General features: G+C 40.5%; 1 protein-coding gene across 1 annotated transcript in view; it reads right to left on the bottom strand.

The window, feature by feature from the left end:
* The window catches only part of LOC116521105 (sodium channel protein type 5 subunit alpha-like), a 286,693-nt gene that overhangs the window by 152,125 nt on the left and 114,277 nt on the right, over window positions 1–20,291 (bottom strand). Inside the window, exons 12-14 of the mRNA XM_032235761.1 lie at window positions 18,516–18,754; window positions 15,848–16,021; window positions 12,246–12,602 (exon numbers count right to left, since the gene is read on the bottom strand). Coding sequence (XP_032091652.1) covers window positions 12,246–12,602; window positions 15,848–16,021; window positions 18,516–18,754 — 770 coding nt within the window. The remainder of the gene's footprint in view (window positions 1–12,245; window positions 12,603–15,847; window positions 16,022–18,515; window positions 18,755–20,291) is intronic.

Here is a 20,291-nt window from a genome sequence, read left to right as displayed (position 1 = left end):
GAACATGACACCAGGCTAGCATCAACAGAGATATAAAAGAATGCAGATTATAAATGTGATGACAATCCTCTCTTCCTTTTGTCCCAAAATGTGCTTATTCACCTGCTACCACTTGCTCTCCTTAGCTAAGCGGGATGTGTCTGGAGAATTTGCTTGGCTTAATGAGGTGTCCAAGGTGATGTAATACACTCCGACTACTCCTTATCTCAAAAGTTGCCTTGGGTGTTCTGGTTGCTTCCCAGCTCTCCTTTAAATATGCCTTTTCTACTGTCATAGTTATGTGCATATTTTCTTACTGTGCTCAAATAGCAATAGAAAAGGCTCTTCTATACTGCTTCATAGGACTTTACAGCCTTTTCTAAGAGGTTTAGAATCAGCATCTTACCCCCAAAATCTGGATCCTCGTTTTACCGACCTTGGAAGGATGAAAGACTGAGTCAACCGTGAGCCGGTGAGAATCAAACTGCTGGCAGTCGGCAGAAATAGCTTTCAGTACTGCATTCTAACCACTGTGCCACTAGTGTACTAATAAAATAGGAAAGCTAGTATACGGTGGAACAGTCAAATTCCTGCCCCCTTTTCATTTTTTTTTTAAATTGCAAAAGCTATGCAAGTTTGTAAGGTAAATATTGAAGACGGAGTTGAAAGTGAGGTAGTATGTTGCTTGGACAAAATACAGGTAGTCCTCGATTTATAACTGTTTATTTAATGACCTTTCAAAGTTACAACAACACTGAAATGACTTATGATCATTTTTCACACTTATGACTGTTGCAACATCTCCATGGTCACATGATCAAAATTTGGATGTTTTGGCAATTAGCATGTATTTCTGATCATTGCAGTGTCCTGAGGTCATGTGATCCCTTTTTGCAACTTTCTGATAAGCAAAGTCAATTGGGGAAGCCAGATTCATTTAACAACTGTGTTACTTAACAACTGCCATAATTCACTTAACAACTGTGACAAGAAAATTTGTAAAATGGGGCAAATGTTTTGCTTGGCAATGGAAATTTGGGATCCAGTTCTGGTTGTAAGTTGAGAACTCCCTATAGTGTATTTTACATTTTAACTGAAAGCACTGTCCATGGACTTTAAAAGGAGTTTGGACCTAGTGGTATTAAGCCAGATAGCTAAATTAAATCCTTCTGGTGAAATAATCAGTAGGATAAAGTGCTCATCCACAGCAGATGTACAAACAGTGAAACAAATTCTTAGCAGCCTAGACAAATAACAGCTGTTAGTCGGTGAGCTAAAAGAAAACCTTTCAGGCCCTTTTCTGAGCATCTGGGCATAACTGGGTGACCACAGCTGGAAACAGGAGACCGGGCTGAGTAGACATTTGGACAGACCTTTCAAAACAATTCTTTTCCACTTCTGCTTGAATTCACTACATGCTTTAAAAAAAAAAAAAGAAAGACCAATTCAGTTTGGGGATGCTTCTGCTCTGATGATGGAGAAACAGGGAAACACTGAACGAGGATTCCAGCTGCAACAGTGCTGGGCTTTGACAGGAGGTAACAGGGTTACTCTATGCCCTGCTGTCCTTTGTGAGGAAGCCCTTGGGGACACATGCTTGAGATCTCTTCCTCTGCAAAATTATCAGTCATTAACCTTTTGTCTGTATTTCTATTTACATTTGAGGACAGTGATGAAAGAGCATTTGGTCCAGGTGCAAATTCTGCAAAGATCAACTTTGGCTTGCAACTTTTGCTTTGAAAGCAAGTCCCCCCCCCACCTTTTTTTCCTCCCTCCCTCCCTCCCTCCCTCCCCCTCTCCAAAGGAGTGCAAGCAGGCCAAGCAATTTCAGTCCTGTGCTAGGAAAAGAGGCAGGTGCTTTCTCTCTCTAAACCCAAATATGGGTCAGAGCTACCCAGGTAGCAATCTAACACACGCTAGAGGGTGGGGAATTGAGATGTCTTAAATAGTCTACTCCAAGGTTTTTCGGTTATATATTGAACCTAAGAACAACTCTGCTGGAACAGGACAAAGGCCAAGCCAATCCAGGTGCCTCTGGGAGGTCCATAAATGAACACAAGCGTTTTGTTTGCTTGAATTTTCCAGGAACCGGCATTCAGAGACGCCCATTAGGCACATTCAATGCCAGGAGGAACTGTGAGTGGCCACAAATTGCAGGACAAAAAGATGAGATGGAGGATGTAGGGGGTCTTCGTGGAAATCTAAGTAGCCAAATGAGGGTCTGAGTACTGCAGGGGAGTCAAATTGGATTTCTTCGAGGGCTGGATCAGCATTGTAGTTCTTCTCTGCGGGCCGCCAGGGGTGGGTGGGTGTAGGCGGAACGGACGCCTCCTGCAGCACCCTGCTGTTTCCCCCCCCCCCCCCATGCCCCGTTTTTACCAGCAGAGTGCTGCAGGAGGCCATTCAGGCCGAAAACGGGATGACTGCCAGAGGCACTGTGGGCTGGTCCTTTGCTATTTCCATGTTGGCCCTAGATTTAAGGCCGGATGCGGCCCACGGGCCTCATATATACAATCTCCCTCAAGGAAGGACTCTGGGCAGTGAGACAGCTTCTGTGACATCCTGTTTCTTGACTGACAGAGTGAATTTAATTTAATTCATCTGTCATCCATTCTCAAAGACTCTGAACAGCTGAGGGGAAATTCATTTCCAAAGACTGAGAATAGCAGTATAAAATGCCTGCTTCCAAAGTCCTGACAGATGGTGATCTCGTGTAAATGAGATCCAGAGTGAGGGTTACCTATTTGATTTAACTGGACAGGCAGATTACTGGGGCAGAAGGTGATCCCACAGGTACAGCTAGCTCTGGACTTACAACCATTTGCATAAGTGATCATTTGCATAAGTGATCATTTGAAGTTACAACAGCAGTGCTGTTCAGAGGTGGGTTTCCATTTTTTTTTACTACCGGTTCGCTCATGCGTGCACGTGCACGCTTCTGCGTATGCACAGAAGAGTCTTTGCATGTGCAGAAGTGTCTGGGCAGGTGGCCACCACCACCACTAGTTCGTCCGATCCAGGTCGAACCGAGAGCAACCCACCTCTGAACAGCACTGAAAAAAGACTTACAACTATTTTTCACACTTACGAACATTGCACCATCCCCATGGTCACATGATCAAAATTTGGATGCTTGACAACTGGTTCACATTTACGACGGTTACAGTGTCCCACGGTCATGCAACCTTCTGACAAGCAATGGGGACGACAGAGTCACTTAATAACTGTATTATTCACTTAACAACTGCACTGATTCACTGAATAATCGGATCCAGCCCATGGAATGCTTAGATCTGATCCATAGGAAACAGCCCATTTTCGCTGGTGCAGCTCTCGGGCCACTACGGCCTCCCCCTGACATGAGTGACATATAGCTGGCCACCTCCACCCGCCTCCCGAGGTCAAACACAACACTGACATGGCCCTCAATGAAATCGAGTTTGACACTCTGGCCTAAAGCTATTCTATCTTGGAGAGATTTGGTCCGAATATATTTCTCTGCATCCAGGCCTACATTGCATTGCCAAAATGGTCCAAGAAACTAAATTACAAGTAGTCCTTGACTTATAACACATCATTTAGTGACCATTCAAAGCTACAACAGCACTGAAAGAAGTGACTTTTCACTGTTTTTCAGTTACAATCTTTGCAGCCTCTCCACAATCATGTGATTAAAATTCAGATGCTTGACAATTGATTTGTATTTATGACGGTTGCAGTGTCCCGGGATCATATGAACCCCTTTTGTGACCTTATGACAAGCAAAGTCGATGGGGAAGCTGGATTCATTTAACAACCATGGGTTACTAATTTATCAACTGCAGTGATTCACTTAACAACCATAGCAAGAACGGTCATAAAATGGGGCAACACTCACTTAACAAATGTCTCACTTAACGACAGAAATGTTAGGCTCAATGGTGGTCATAAGTTGAAGACTATCTTTACTTCACCTGGCCTTTTTAGAAATGCAACTTTTGCAATCTGCTACTCTTAGTCTTCCCCAGGACAGTTTTCCAAGGAAACTGCCATGCTTTGGTTTTTCAAGACTGCAGTTCCTGAAATTTGTTACTGGCTACACCCAACCTTCCTGAAAAGCTAGTAGTAGAGAATAGGAATAGGAATAAGAAAGAATAGAATAGAATAGAATAGAATAGAATAGAATAGAATAGAATAACAGAGTTGGAAGAGGCCCAGTCCAACCCCCTACTCAGGCAAGAAACCCGACACCACTTCTGACAAATGGTTATCCAATCTCTTCTTTAAAATTTCATCTTCTGAAATGTAACAATATATTTTTTTAAAAAATTGAGATCCTGTGATGTTACATTTTCTTACATGAATCAGTGGAATGTCTTCCCTCCAGAAGTTGTGGGTGCTCCATTACTGGAGGATTTTAAGAGGCGATTGGACAGCCATTTCTTTAGAATGGCATAGGGCAGTGATGGCTTTTTGCCATCACCTGCCAAAAGTGGGCGGAGTGCGGAGGGGTCATGAGCGTGTATGCCCACACCCATAATTCTATGCATCATCCCCCGTGCATGTGCACAACCCCCTATGCATGCATGTCTCCCTGCTTTTGGTGCGTGATGGCACTGTGGGCCTGTTTTTCGCCCTCCCCGGCTCCAAAGGCTTTCTAGGACCCTGGGGAGGGCAAAAACAGCCTCCCTGCCACACCAGAGGCCCTCTGGAGGCTGAAAATGGCCTGTTTTATGACTTCCAGTTCATGTGTTGTGCCGTTTTTTCACCTGAAGCCTCCGGAGGGTGAAAAACAGCTGAAAACCAAGGCTGAAATTAGTTGGCCAGCACATGCATGCGCGCTGGAGCTGACAAGGCAACGCCTCACGTGTCCTCAGAAATGGCTCTGTGTGCCACCTGTGGCACGCGTGTCATAGATTCACCATCATGGGCATAGGGTCTCCTGCTTCAGCGGGATGGGGTGGGGAGGTTGGACAAGAAGTTTTCCAAGGTCCCTTCCAACTCTGTTATTGTGCTATTCTATTCTACTCTATTTATTAAATCTATTTATGCTATTCTATCTATTACACCCCATTCTTTTTTCTTCCACTTATGTAAAATTTGGCACATTGATAAACTTGCTCTTACATACTCCCAGACTTAAATTATTTTTAATTTGTTTTAATACTGCAGACTTCAAATTCTTTATTCATTGTCTGACAGTGAGGTAAAATGCTTGCTTGGAACAGGCAATCCCGAATGTGCTTGTTGCACAACGAACAGGAAAATCCTTGCCCCGAATTAAAACCATGCTATTTTGCACCTGTTAGCTACTTAGAAGTCAGAGAATATTATTGATAAAAAAGAAAATATGCAAGACAGACTCTGCCTCCTCCCATTCTGCAAATTAAGAAGTAAGTATTATTTCAGACATGTTGTTTCTGTATTAAGTATGTCTATGCATGAGGTTTGCTTCCTGGAAGGTGAGAATATTTAACTATAAACCTCATCTCCAATGTTAGTCTATTGCTTTCCAGCCGTTCTGACCTACATATATAGGCGGGATATAGACAGCAGGAGTATTATTTTAATAAAACTCAGTTGCAACCTTTTCAGTTATGCAGAAATCTCTTCATCCACAGATACACAACTCTCTGATTGCATTCCCCAAACCCAGACATACATAGAACTCATCAGCATTAATGCTTTATTTTAAGAGCTGTGGTGGCTCAGTCAGTGGTTAAAATGCAGGCTTACTCTGCCCACTGCCAGCAGTTCGAGCCTGAGCGGCACAAGGTGGACTCAGCCTTCCATCCTTCTGAGGTCAGTAAAATGAAAACTAGATTGTTGGGGGCAAGAGGCTGACTCTGTAAATCATTTACACAGTGCTGTAAACGTTATGAAGCTGTATATAAGTCTAAGTACTATTGCTAATAACACCAACATTGATGACTAACTTCTTCATAATTATATGAAGAATGAATGATGGTTTATTTTCAAATACAGGTAGTCCTTGACTTGCAACCATTGTTTACTGAATGTTCAAAGTTACAAAGGCACTGAAAAGAGTGACATAATCAGTTTTCATGCTTATGACCGTTATAGCATCCCCATGGTCATGTGATCAATTTATGAGCGCCTGGCAATTAGCACGTATTTATGCACTGTTCTGGGGACATGTGATTACTATTTGTAAGCTTTCCAGCCAGCTACTGACAAGCAAAGTCAATGGGGGAATCCAGATTCACATAACAACCACATGGTTAATAATTGCGGTTATTAAAATGCAATGATTTGCTTAATAACTATGACATAAAATGAGGCAAAACTCATTTATCTGTCATTTCATCTCTTTTATGTTTATATTGATGAATCCTTACCAATGAAATGTAGCATAGAATACAGTATGAATCTTTGATGTCAATGTAATGAATTCATCATTTAATTTCCAATATCAGTTAATATTATTAAACAAGAAATACCTATGAAAGTGGCCTGTGCAAAAAAGTTGATTTATATATGCTGATAGGGATCAAATAATATTGTAAATAGTACACCCCATTAAATATAACTGTCAATAATACAAATATACTTATTTTTATCCTCACCATGATTCCACAACTCATACTACCCCAAATTTTATTTAGTTTGCCTTCTGGCTAATATATATGGATACATACATTACAGGTAGTCCTTGATGTACGACCACAATTGAGCCCAAAATGTATATTGCTAAGCTAGACTTTAAGTTGTTTTGTCCCATTTTTTGACCTTTTTGTTGCAGTTGTTAAGTGAATAATTGCAGTTGTTAAGTCACTAACATGGTTGTTAAGTGAATCTTGTTTCCCCATGAATGTTGCTTGTCAGAAGGTCACAATAGATGGGCACATGACCCAGGATACTGCAACCATCATAAATATGAGTCTGTTGCTAAGAGTCTACATTTTGATCACATGACCATGGGGATGCTGCAATGGGCCTAAGTGTGAAAAATGGTCATAAATCATGTTTACAGTACTGTTGTAACTTCAAACAGCTATTAAATGATTGTAAGTGAGGACTGTATATGTATGTGTATGTGTGTGTGTATGTATGTATGTATATATATATATGTGTGTGTGTATGTATGTATAACACACACACACACACATACACATGTATATATAAATATGCCATCATGGGCTGATTAGAGCTGTGGAGAGGAATCTCCTATGTTGGTTTTAAGTTAAGGTGGCAATATAGGTTGGCATAATAGAAAAGCTGGGTATTGTGTAAGATTGTGGTTTTTACATGTATGTATCTATACGTCTGCCTTATTACATATATTCATGAAGTACAATTCAGAGGTTACTTTTGAATAAATATCATACCTAGTGATTCAAATCCCCAGAGATAATCATCCTGCCTCTTTTAACCTCTCTCTGATGTTTAACATGTCTGGTGAATGCGAACGACTTTGGTTATCAGTCACTCATGCCTGTTTTTTGTGTCTTTGGTCTCTTACTTGTCACCACCTCAAGGTATGCTGCTTCTGCAGAAATTCTGGAAATGCTTGTTCCATGTTTTGGCTGAAGGCAGTTTCGCTGAAGGTCAATTGAGAAATGGGCTGGTGATTAAACATCTATCCGGAAACAGACACCTCTCTATCCAAAGGAAAACCTGTCCCTGGTCATCTCCTGTCTTGACTACTGCATTGTATTCTACTTGGGGCTGCCCTTGAAAAATATCTGGAAGCTTCAACTGGTTCAAAATGCAGCGGCCCACATGGTTTATATGTCTAAATTTGCACATATGTCATCTCTCTTGGTGGAGCTGCATTGGGTGCTGATTTTTTTCCGAATCCACTTTAAGATGCAGATTGTTATCACCAAAGGCTTATATGAAAAACCTTTTCCCAGTCATATCTACCTGACCCACCAGAATGGGGAGGAGGAAATGTTATGGGTCCCCTCTCTTAAGGAGATTCATCTAGTGGGACCAAGAATAAGGGCCTTCTCCATGGTGGCTCCCTCCCTGTGGAACATCATCCTTGCAGAGATAAAACTGGCCCCCATCTTGTTGCTTTTCCAAACTCTCCCCCAAAGCCCTAAAGACATGGTTTGGCCAATGGGCCTGAGGACCCCAGATTAGGATGGAGGCTGTCATCTCATGGTTGTCATCAAGTAAGTGGAAGTTTATTAGGTATTCGTATTGTACTTTTATTTTTTAAGCCACTGTAGTCATTGAGAGTGTGTAGGACGGACATATACATTTTCAGAAATAAAGATTATTGAAGCATAGTGAAATCTGTAGATTTAGATCAGACAGAATCCTGCTGCCTCTTCAGGTAATCTGATCTTGCTGAATATGCCAATCTCATCTACACAGGTACTACTGAACATATTAGAAAACTTCCAAAAATCACCTTCTAGGACAGTGAAAGGCTAAAACTAAGGAGAGCCAGATTCAAGTCATAAGCCAGGGATACTCATAGAATGACTTTGGCCAACCACTGACTCTCAGCCCAATTGATCCAAAGAATTGTTATAAGGAAAATTGGAAGCATTCTTGGAGAAAAGGGAGGAAGAATAATGAAGTTGGATGGAACCTTGGAGGTTTTCTACTCCAAACCCCTGCTCAAGCAGGAAACCCTATATCATTTCAGACAAATAGTTGCCCAATCTCTTCTCAAAAATCTCCAGTGTTGGAGCATCTACAATTTCTGAGGGTAAAGTGTTCCATTGATTAATTGTTCTCACTGTTAGACCTTTCGCCTTAGTTCTAGGCTGGTTCTCTTCTTGATTATATATAGTAAATCCAAACACAACAAAAGACAATACACTGATGAATCAGCCATTTTGTCTCTTACTTCAAAGCTATAGCAGCTAACTCAGTTGGTTGTCTATTATTTTGGAGGGATTTTTTTCTCCAGAAGGTTGGCTTTCTCTCTTGGGATACCTCTGGCATTTCTGTCTTCCTAATGTAATGCTCACAATCACATCCACACTTATGAAATGGTGACACAGGAAATTCCAGATTCTCAAGCATGATAAATCAATCACATGACCCCATTCATCTGCCACCTTTGCTTAGAAATAAAATAAGCCGATGGTTTCATATGTACAGAGCTGGAATTTTAGCCCGATGCTTAGAGGTCACCATTCCTACAGCCATCTCATTGTCTGGCTCCCGCCCAGTCAGCCAAGCCTATTATCCATTTACAAAATCACTTCACAGATCAAACAGGCGGCACCCCATGACTCTGTAATGCCAGCCCACAGGATGCAGTTGGTTGGCAGTCACTCAAGAAGGATGGGAATCCTGCAGGACTCTTCTTTGTTCCTCATAACTCTCCAAACTGCAGCTTCCTCCGTGACACCTATTCTGGTGTGAAACTAAGCCATTTTGCAAAACCTAATTGGCAACATCCTTAAAGAATAAGGAGGTATGTGATCCCCTTTCCCTGTGAATGCGTACGTCTCCTTCTAACCCTTCTCCAATTCCTTTGGAACCTCAAGGCATTTGTCAATGACATTTTAAAAGCATCGATTACAGTGGTGCAACATGACTTTGCGAAAGAGAGCTACGCTTCCTAATTTGGACGCTGCAGTCAAGATGCTCTCTGAGAAGAATGATGCACATCATCTGACTGAACACTGGCAGCCGTAGTACAGTGTTGTAATGATCCAGATTGGATGGCAGGAAGCACACATTTACACCAAGGGTTTCACAACTGCCAAGATGTTTTGAGAGCCACAAGCGTTAACACCCAGATGATTGCCTGTTATCTTAAATTCAAGCTCAGATAAGTTATTCTATACCGAATGTCCTGTCTGAAGGCCCGCTAGATAGGATGAGTGGTTTCCACAACACAGACCTAGTTCGCAAATCTTGACAGACCAATACTTTAAAGGCGCAATGATTGGTGGGAGATGTCCTTCACACATGCTGACAGCCACACACTCAATCACACCAGCCCCGCTTTCCTTAGATGCCATCCCACAGAACTAATACATGCTCAAATTCTACAGGGTCAGAACACGGATGGTGATAGGCTTTCCTGGCTTAAATCTGGCAGAAGCTACTAAGACACTGGATGAGTCATGACTAAAAAACATTCCTCATGGCATGCTAAATGAAGTTACTTTAAATTATTCATTGTGCTCTGACAATATGAGGATATACAAATAGTCTTGACTTACAACCATCCTTTAGTGACTGGTGAAAGTTACAACAATTCTGGGGGAAAAAATGACCTATAACCAGGGGATGTGTTGACTTACCTTCCCTACCAGTGTGCGCGTCTTGTGATCACTTTTTTGCAAACTTCTGACAAGTAAAGTCAATGGGGAAGCCAGATTCACTTAAAAGTAATATTACTAACTTAACTGCAGTGAATCATTACTCAACAGCTGTGGCGAGGAAGGTCATAAAATGGAGCAAAATTCACTTAACAATTGTTCCATTTAGCAATGTGGGTTTTGAGCACCATTGTGGCTGTAAGTTGACAATAACCTGTAGTTCTGTACCTGGATAAGTTTAAGTCCAGTGCTCCCCCCCTCCATATTTAATAGATATTTGGCTGGGTGATGTTTGTTGAAATAATTGTTGTTCTGGCAAATTATAACATATAGGAGAATATTTGTAGCTGAGGATTGAAATGAGGGGTCCTTGGTGCTCTCTGAGCTTGGTTATTTTCTTGCAGATGTTTTATTATCCAGATTACTGATGGTGTTACCTAGTTTGGATGATGAAACATTTGCAGGAAAACAACGAAGCTCAGAGAGCACCAAGGACCTCGCAATCTCTAACATGCCAGAGATGGTTCCAAAGTTGATGTCAACTTTCCACAATCTAGTTCTCTCTAGACATGATAAGCAAAACTGCTAGGTTATACAGATATATAAATATACCGTGATCAGTTGAGGCACAGTGTGTTCTAAACAGCAATGTGACTGTTAGAAGAGGCTTCATCATCTATCCTACAACTGCTCCCATTTTAGATTTGGCCTACTGGTAGGTTAATAACCTCAAAACACACTGAGGTAAAATATCTGTCCCAGATACTTAACACATTGTGCTATGTTTCAAAAGCAGAAATCTGAGTCATAATTCCTGCAAAGAAACCGGGAGTGCAACACACATCTGTATCATCAATTATAAGAGAAGACAATAGATACATCTGTAGTATCTGAATCCAGGACAAAATGGCTATCAAAATTATTCCCCAAGAACATATGTTGCATACTGACAATGTTTTCTCTCAGTTCATCTGTTCACATAATATTCATCTTTACTTTTCCTACTAGAAGTAAGTTTCCTGGAACAGGAGAAGGATTGTGAGAGAGAATCTGGTTTCCCTCAGGATTGGCAATCATCAACGATATATTTATTCTATTTTGTCTCATTCATAATTACTTTGGAAAGATTTTATGTTTGCAATACCTACAAATCTTTATAAGTCTACTGAAGAAGGAGTTATGCAATGCATGGGACACCTGATTTCCAAAGAAACTATGTCCCATCTTTTAGCCGTGAAGTTTTTAGAATAATTCTTTTACAGATAATCCTCGACTTACAATCATTTTTAGTGACTATTTGAAGATGCAACAGCACTGAAAAAGGCATTTTTGAAAAGACTGTTTTCAACACTTACAATTGTTGTAGATTTTCCATGATCACACCAGTGGTGGGATTCAATTTTTTTTCAATACTGATTCTGTGGGCCTGGCTTGGCTTTGTGGCCGTGGCCTTGTGGGCATGGCAGGGGAAGGATACTGTAAAATCCCCATTCCCACCCTACTCCAGGGGAAGGTTGCTGCAAAATCCCCATTTCCTACCGACCAGCTGGGACTTGGGAGGCAGAGAATAGATGGGGGTGGGGCCAGTCAGAGGTGGTATTTACCGGTTCTCCGAACTACTCAAAATTTCTGCTCCAGAACTGGTCAGAACCTGATGAATATAACCTTTGGATCACACATTCAAAATTTAGATGCTTGCCAACTGTCTCATATTTATGGCAGTTGCAGTGTCCCGGGGTCACATATTCACCTTTTGTGACCTTCTCAGAAGCAAAATCAATGGGTAGACCAGATTCACTTAATAGCCACATGACCAACTTAACAACCATAGTGATTCACTTAACAACAGTGGAAAGAAAGGCCATAAAATGGGATTGCTAGCAAATGAGGAACAACTCACAAATGTCTTGCTTAGCAACATAAATGTTGTGGTTACCCGTAATCAGCCCCTGGACAGTGGAAGCTGCAGTGAAGATATGGAAGGAACCCCACCCCACTCCACCCCGCAAAATGCCTTGCAGTACTTACCACCAGGTTTCCAATCACCATGACCAGCAAGAACACCAGGAGACACAGTGGCTGACCAACGACTTTCATACAGTCCCACATAGTTTCAATCCATTCTCCACAAAGGATGCGGAAGATGATGAGGAAAGAATGGAAAAAGTCCTTCATGTGCCAGCGTGGTAGCATTCCGTTGTTGCTGATTCTGCTGACGTTCTTGTAGTACAAATCTCCAAAGAGCTGCATCCCGACCACGGCAAAAATGAAGACAATGATGGCTAAGACAAGGGTAAGATTTCCCAAGGCTCCCACCGAGTTTCCAATGATTTTAATAAGCGTATTTAATGTTGGCCAAGACTTTGCAAGCTTGAAGACCCTCAGCTGTAAATAAAAAAAAAACACACACACAAAAACATAACTAAAAGAAGTATCACTGAATGATATTAATGCGGGTGGGTGGGTGGGTGGATGGAATATACAAGTAGTCCTCAACTTACAACTGTTTGTTTAGTGACCATTCAAAATTACAACATTCCTGAAAAAAGTGACTAATGACCATTTTTCACACATCTATTGCAGCATTCCCCATGGTCACTTGATCAAAATTCAGACCCTTGGCAACTGGCTCATATTTATGATGGTTGCAATGCCCCGGGGTCATGTGATCCCCTTTTGCAACTTTCTGACAAGTAAAATCAATGGGGAAACCACAATTCACTTAACAATCTTGTTATTAACTTAATAACTGAAGTGATTCATATAGCTGCTATGACAAGGAAGGTCGTAAAATGGGGCAGAACTCACTTAAGAACTGTTTCACTTAGCAACAGACATTTTGGGGTCAGTTATGTTCCTAAATTGAGGAGTCCCTGTAAACTGAAGAAGATGAAGAGCCAGTGAGGATTAAAACAAGGATAAGAGCTCTGTTGCTCTAGCCTTCACTTTCTGTTCATATATTAGCCTTAGTTTGTGGAAAATAAATAAACATCAGCCCAATTTGCATATGGCAGGCATAACTCTCACACCTGTCTCAATTAGAGGTACTTTGAATGAACCCTCTTATCTTGAGAGGAGAGTCCTATCCTGTCTTCCAAAGCTTTAGTAAAAGACAAGCAATTGGGGGAGGGGGGAGATTTGCAGGGAGTCTGAAGCTCTATAGGAGATATGACCTCAAGTTACAACTTGAACTGGGAAGAGTGGACTTGGATATTTGGCTCATTTGGACCAAGGTTCAAAACAGAAGTGCTAACCTTAGATGGTAACATCTAAATGATCTTGTTTCTTCTCAATAAGGTTAAGTGGAGTTGGACCTGGCTATTGCTTGAAAGACAGTCTGCAAAAAAATCTTTAGAGTGGGAAGTTGGGGGGGGGGGACACATTGAAAAAAGGCAATAGCAAACCACTATTCTACTGTTGCCAAGAAATCTGCAGAAATATCTATGAAGCCACTGAAAGATAAACAAAATGTTTATCTTTTACATCATACCTATTTAAGGGTTTGCTGTGTTTTTAAAGAGCAACCGTTCTGATTTCGCCTACTCCCCTGCAAATAAGAATTGCAATCTCTAAGGGAGCTATAAAGATGGGGCTAAGCTAAGGGCATCATGAAAGCTGTGGACTACAGCTTGCTTACTCACAAGTGCCAATATGGGCATGAACTAAATCCTTTGCTTGGATAAACTAATCCTAATCATTTACACAATAGAAGACTACTATAACACATTCTGTGTTGGGCTTTCTTTAGGCTTTGTTTGAATACTGTAGTTGATGCAGAAAGCAACTACACTGAACTGTGCCTGAAGCAAACATGAATGAAGCCAAGTTCAAAGGTTGCATTTCTGGCATATAGGTTAGTCTTCAGGTTATAAATATTTGTTCTATTCAAAGTTATGAAAGTGCTGAACAAGTGTTACTTACAATAATTTCTTGTAGTTCAGGTTACTCCTATACCCCCACAATTATGTGACTGCAGCCTCTGCTCTTTGTGCCTAGTTCATGCTTACAGCATCACATTGAGCTGCAGTCATGTGATTGCCGGTTCCAACATTTTCTGCTGGCTTTCCATGAGCAAAGTCAATGGGGAAGCCAGCAGGAAATCACAGTCAACTCAAATCCTAGCTTAAAGATCTGCAGGACCTCACTTAACAACAGCAACTAGGACTGCTAAAATTGCTGTTACTAAGTGACATAACCATATGACATTAGGCTTTGCAAGTATGATTCTTAGTGATGGTAACAATAATACCAGTTGTCATTATAAACCAAGGACTAATCTAAAGAATGGTAAAGCTTGGAACTAGGATACCTAGTTAATCGCTATCCTCTCTTATAGATTGGGGTAATGACAAAGATCATCAGATAAGGTGATGCTTCATTTGTAGGACTGAAAGAGTGATTTTTTTAATGTTGTTTGTAGATCAACCTTCTCTACCTTGCCACTTGGCCTCTGGATTATTGGTACTGCTCTCAGTGCACTGCTTGAGATGATTAACATGAAAATGGATATAAAATTAAACCTAAAGATTCCCTATCCGGTTATGTTCAATTCTAGGAGTCAGTGCTATTCTCCATTTCTTAGCCAAAGAAACCAGTGTTGTCCAAAGATTCTTTCATGGTCAAGTGACCAGCATGGCTATATGCCAAGGAGCCCAGAACACCACTGGCTTCCCACCAAAGTGGTGCCTATTTATCTACTCGCATTTACATGCTTTAAAACTGCTAGGAGGAGCTGGGGCAGGTAGTGGAAGCTCTCCCCATCCTCAAGGCAGTGCTCTGGTCTTGAACCTATCTGTCAGCTTTTCTGCTGACAAGCTCAGCATCTTTAGCTGCTAAGCCATTTCACCCCCTGACATAAAACTATTTTAAATTAATCAGTATTTGCTATGCAGATCGTTTTGAAAAGAGCACAATGATGTTCACCCATAATTATCATATGTCAAACTGCCTACATCAACATGGTACCCTTGAGATGAATTGTAGCTTTCAGGCCCTTTGAGAAACCAGGGTAAGTTGAATCAGTAGTTACTGCTACAGTACAATTAAATCAGTGGCTCACTGTAGGAAATTGGATGAAATGGTAAACATGGGTAAGGAGTTAAATGATGTCACATACAAGAAAGGAGATAAAGTGCAGATAATCCTCAACTTACAACCATTCATTCAGTGACCATTTGATGTTACAGTGGCACTGAAAAAAAATGACTTGTGACCATTTTTACACTTACACATTGCAGCCTCCCCATGGTCACATGATCAACACTTGACAACAGGCTCATATTTATGATGGTTGCAATGCCCCGGGGTCACATGATCATTTTTTGCAATCTTTTGACAAGCAAAGTCAATGGGGAAGCCAGATTCACTTAACAACTGTGTGACTGACTTAACACCTGCAGGGATTCACTTGAGAACTGTGGCAAGAAAGTTCATAAAATGGGGCAAAATTCACTCAGCAAACAGCCTTGCTGACTAAAAGAAATTTTGGGCTCAATTGTGCTCGTAAGTGGAGGACTACCTTTACTATCCTGTATGCAATTTTATTTTATTTTATTTTAATCCTGCTAAGATTGTTGCAAAGGCTTTGCATTTTATGACTCAGAGAAAAAGAGAAAGGTAAAATATTTTACCAGTCTAAAGGAGCGTAACACAGACACATTTCCCATGCTGGAAAGGCTTAGTTCCATCAAACTTAGCGTGACAATTATACTGTCAAAAATATTCCAGCCTTGCTGAAAATAATAATATGGATCCAATGCTATAACCTTAAACACCATCTCAGCCGTAAAAATCCCAGTGAAGATCTGCAAAAAGAAACAGGATATTCAGCGTAAGCAGGATTGCCTTGTTATGGGTGGTTTCCCAGATTAATGAGGATACAGCTTATGTTGTATTTGGGAAAGGCAGCACTGGCCATGCTATATGTTTGATAGCAAACCACAGGATTCTTTAAAAATCTAAAGACTGCCACATATTTAGCTCAGAAATAATTTGAGCTATCCCTTATTTCTCCACCACAATCGCTCAATCATTTTATTTTTGGAGAATTGAACTTTTCCTTGGGCATTCATTCCATTGCCTTTTAATTCTCATACAAGTATCTACCCTGAAATCTTAATGTCATTAATTAATCATTACATGCACAAAAGTCTCTTTTGCTTATACTAATAATATTGGGTCCAATTCTCATCACCACAATGCGAAAAAATGATGCTGAGACTCTAGAAACTGTGCAGGGAGGAGCAAGAAAGTTAATCAGGATCTGGAACCTAACTGTATGATGATCAGCTGAGAAAAATAGGAATGTTTAGCCTAATGAAGAGAAGGACTAGGGGGGACATGATATCGGTCTTCTACTCCTTGATGGGCTGCCACGGAGAAGATAGGGTTGACTTATTCTCCAAAGCAGTTGAAGACAAGACAAGAAACAATGTGTGAAAGCTTGTTCAAGAGAAATCCAACCTAGAAATACGGAGAAATTTTCTGACAGCAAGAACAATCAATCAATGGAATAGCTTCCCTCCTGGAGTCATGAGTGTTCAAAAGGAGGAGGTCTTCAAAAATAGACTAGGCAACCTTTTGATGGTATAATTCCCTTGAGCAGGGAATATAACTCCCTTGAGTAGGGAATTAGACTAGAAGACCTCCAAGGTCCCTTCCAGCCCTATGATTCTGAGTAATCATGGATGTCTGCCAGGGGTTGGGTAAAAAGAGTGGCCCTGCTTCACATACATTTATGCATTTGGTAACATCTCAACAAAGGAAATACAGCTATCGATAGAAGTCAATATTTGTAACTCAGGGTTGAAATGTGAAGTCCTTGGTGCTCTCTGAGCTTGGCTGTTTTCTTGCAGATGTTTCATTACTCAACAATTACCCAACTAACACTGATGTTATCTAGCTAAGTAATGAAATGTCTGCAAGAAAACAATCAAACAATCAAGCTCAGGGAGCATCAAGGAACTCAACTCACAACTGTTATTTACAGTTAATGCCTTTAAAAGTTATATAAGAGATGATTTATATAAGAAATTTAGTCAAACTGCAAAAAGTATTCCATATTTTTGACCCCACCCCATTATGTAAGGTCTCAAGGGATGATAGGCATTTGCAACCCAGAGGGTACACTTTTTTAACTCTTAAATTAGGCCAAAATTTTACAACTTTGGCTGTTCATCATCTGTGAAGGACAGGAAAAACAGGAAGGAAGTTTAATAGGAAATAAAGCAATCAATTGTTATTAGCTTATACAGCTAAAGCGCCATCTCTTTGTGGCAGGCAATATCCTTTATTTTCCTTTTTATGACCAGGAGCTACATGGGTCAGGATGACTATGTAATGACATCACATGAAGTACAGTATTTTGCCCCATTTCCCCTCATGTTTTGTTCCTAAAACTAATAAATTCTACTAGTATAAAACTAATAGCATGTTTTTAATGTTTTTAAACAAGTTTATTCTTTTTTTAATGACTTTTATGGCATTCTTAAAATATTTTGCACTCTTTTTTTTAACCTTGTTACCTTCCCAGAGTCCACACGAAGACTGGAGGCTAAAACATATGAAGAACTTTTGTAAGAACTGCATATGTCTAGTCTAATGAAGAGAAGGACTAGAGATGACATCATAGCTGAGAGGCTTCACAAAAAAGAATGAATCAACTGATTATCCAAAGCACCTGAAGGCAGGACAATAAGCGATGATGGAAACTAATCAAGGAGAGAAGCAACCTAGAACTAAGGAAAAATTTCCTGATAGCGAGAACAATCTATCAGTGAAACAGCTTGCCTCCAGAAATTGTGAATGCTCCAACACTGCAAGTTTTCAAGAAGAGACTGGACAGTCATTTGCCCAGAATGATAAGGGTCTCCTGATTAAGCAGGAGGTTGAACTAGAAGACCTCTAAAGACCTATATAACTCTGTTTTTCTGAGTGAGATGGGCAGCCATATACATTTAACAATAAATAAATAAATAAATAAATAAATAAATAAATAAATAAATAAATAAATAAATCTCTGCACTATGAACAGAGATGACAATAATAAGACACACCTAAAGCATATGACTGATTGTTGTTAAATATAGGCAACTAGGTTACTTAGGCTCTTGATCTGCTCCATCATGTCATTTCATTTATCTTCGTGTTGGAATGAATTATACATTTCTAAACCAGATGCGCTGAGATAGTAACTCCCAGAACATGATTAAAAATAGCTTTGGGAGACATGGCTCAAACATACCTGAAGACAATCAGTTGGAGGAAGGAAACAAGACACATGAAACATGATCTACATACCAAATTCCCAACGTTGAGCACCTCCTCAAATTCTTTGGTCATCTTGTAGTGGTCCATGGCCATGAAAAGTGTGTTCATCACAATGCAAAGGGTGATTGTGAGGTCGCTAAAAGGATCCATAATGATGAACTTAATTTTCTCCTTGATCAAGAGCCACATTGGGCAGCAATCCCATATGAGAAATCTTACTGCAAAGTGATTCCAACAAGGAGGACATTTCTGCTGAGATTCTTCAAGCTCTAAGTAAGAGGGAACAGAACATGCGGTGGGTAAGTAGCAGTAGTTGGAAGCAGGAAAGGAAATAAATGCATTTACTGCAACGTTCAGCAGATTTTATTTATTCATTTGCAAAGGGTTTCAACCTATTCAGGATCAGATGCTTATAGTATCCAATTTTAGTCACATGATTGTCATTTACAACTTTCTTGTCAGCTTCCCAAAAGCAAAGTCAATGGGGAAGCCAGCAGGAAAACTCATAATTTGCACCAGTAAATCACTCCCACTAGCAATACCCTGCAAGTCCTCCCGAGCTTCTTTTGATACACGCACAGCAGCCTAGGCCTTTCTAGCCTCCCACCCCCTCAATAGAAATCCTATGCTCCTTATTTGGGATTTATGCCATTTGCAACAAATCCGGACCATAAGTTAAATTGCAGTTCAAAAGATCTATTGCTCAAACCTAGACACAAGAATCTAGTCAATTAAGGTTCAGTACTAAATTGGTGCCAGGTAAGAGTCAACACAATTCAAGAGGGGATTGATTGAGACATCTGTGGTAACATAACGACTATAGACAGATTACTCACTTAAACACACACACATACCCCAGTTCTGCCTGCTCTTCTACAATTTGCTTCTTAATGGGCTACACATCTTGAGGTTATGATAGCAACAAGAACTGCCAGGATTGTTATCACCAGGGGTGGGTTCCTGCCAGTTCTAAGCTCTTCTGTAGAAGAGGTTCCACAAATCTACCGTGCTGTTTAGAACCGGTTCCAGCTTCCTCCCCCTGCCCATCTGCACCATGCTTGCCCCGCCGCCGCTCACTGATTGGCTGGCTCACCAATCGCCCCACCCGCCTCTAAGAGTCCTATCTAAACCTTAAAGTCTTAAAGCTGTCAAGTTTGAACACCCCTGGGACTTTTTTTTCCTAAAGGGTTAGGGGTGCAAGGGTCTTGTAACTTGACAGCTTTAAGACTTGCGTGCTTCAAATGCCAGAGTTTCTGAGCCAACATTTTGGTTGCTAAGCAACAGCGTTGTTAAGTGAATTTCACCACATTTTACAAGTTGGCCATGCCAACCCAGTCACATGACTTCCAAGCCACTCTCAGTCATTCACATGGCCAGCAAGCCACTCCCACAAAGCAGGCCACATCTACAGAAGAGGTTCTAAAAAAATTTGAAACCCACCACTGGTTATCACTAAATCATGCCGTCACATAAAACTGCACTTTATAAAAGCATCATTTAGTGACAACAATCCTGGTCCCAATTGTTGTTGTAACCTGAGGACTAGCTGTATCTTTGTCTTTCTGTGTAGAAATATTACATTTTTAATTTCTGTACTCTTCCTTAAGATGACTTGCATTATCTTCATATAAATATATGCCAAAGTTGTATTTGCTCTTTTACTTAATTATCTTGTATTTAAAAAAAGAATTGGATGTGTTCCTTTCATTTAAAAAAGCAATAAAAATTTAAAAGAGTTGAGATATGTTTTCTCAGAATGTGATAATTGAAGCTGCAATATTCTGAAGATCCTGTCTTGGTTTAGAA

The sequence above is a fragment of the Thamnophis elegans genome, chromosome Z (assembly GCF_009769535.1).
Source record: "Thamnophis elegans isolate rThaEle1 chromosome Z, rThaEle1.pri, whole genome shotgun sequence".
Lineage (NCBI taxonomy): Eukaryota > Metazoa > Chordata > Lepidosauria > Squamata > Colubridae > Thamnophis > Thamnophis elegans.
This window is presented reverse-complemented; position numbering and strand designations above follow the sequence as displayed.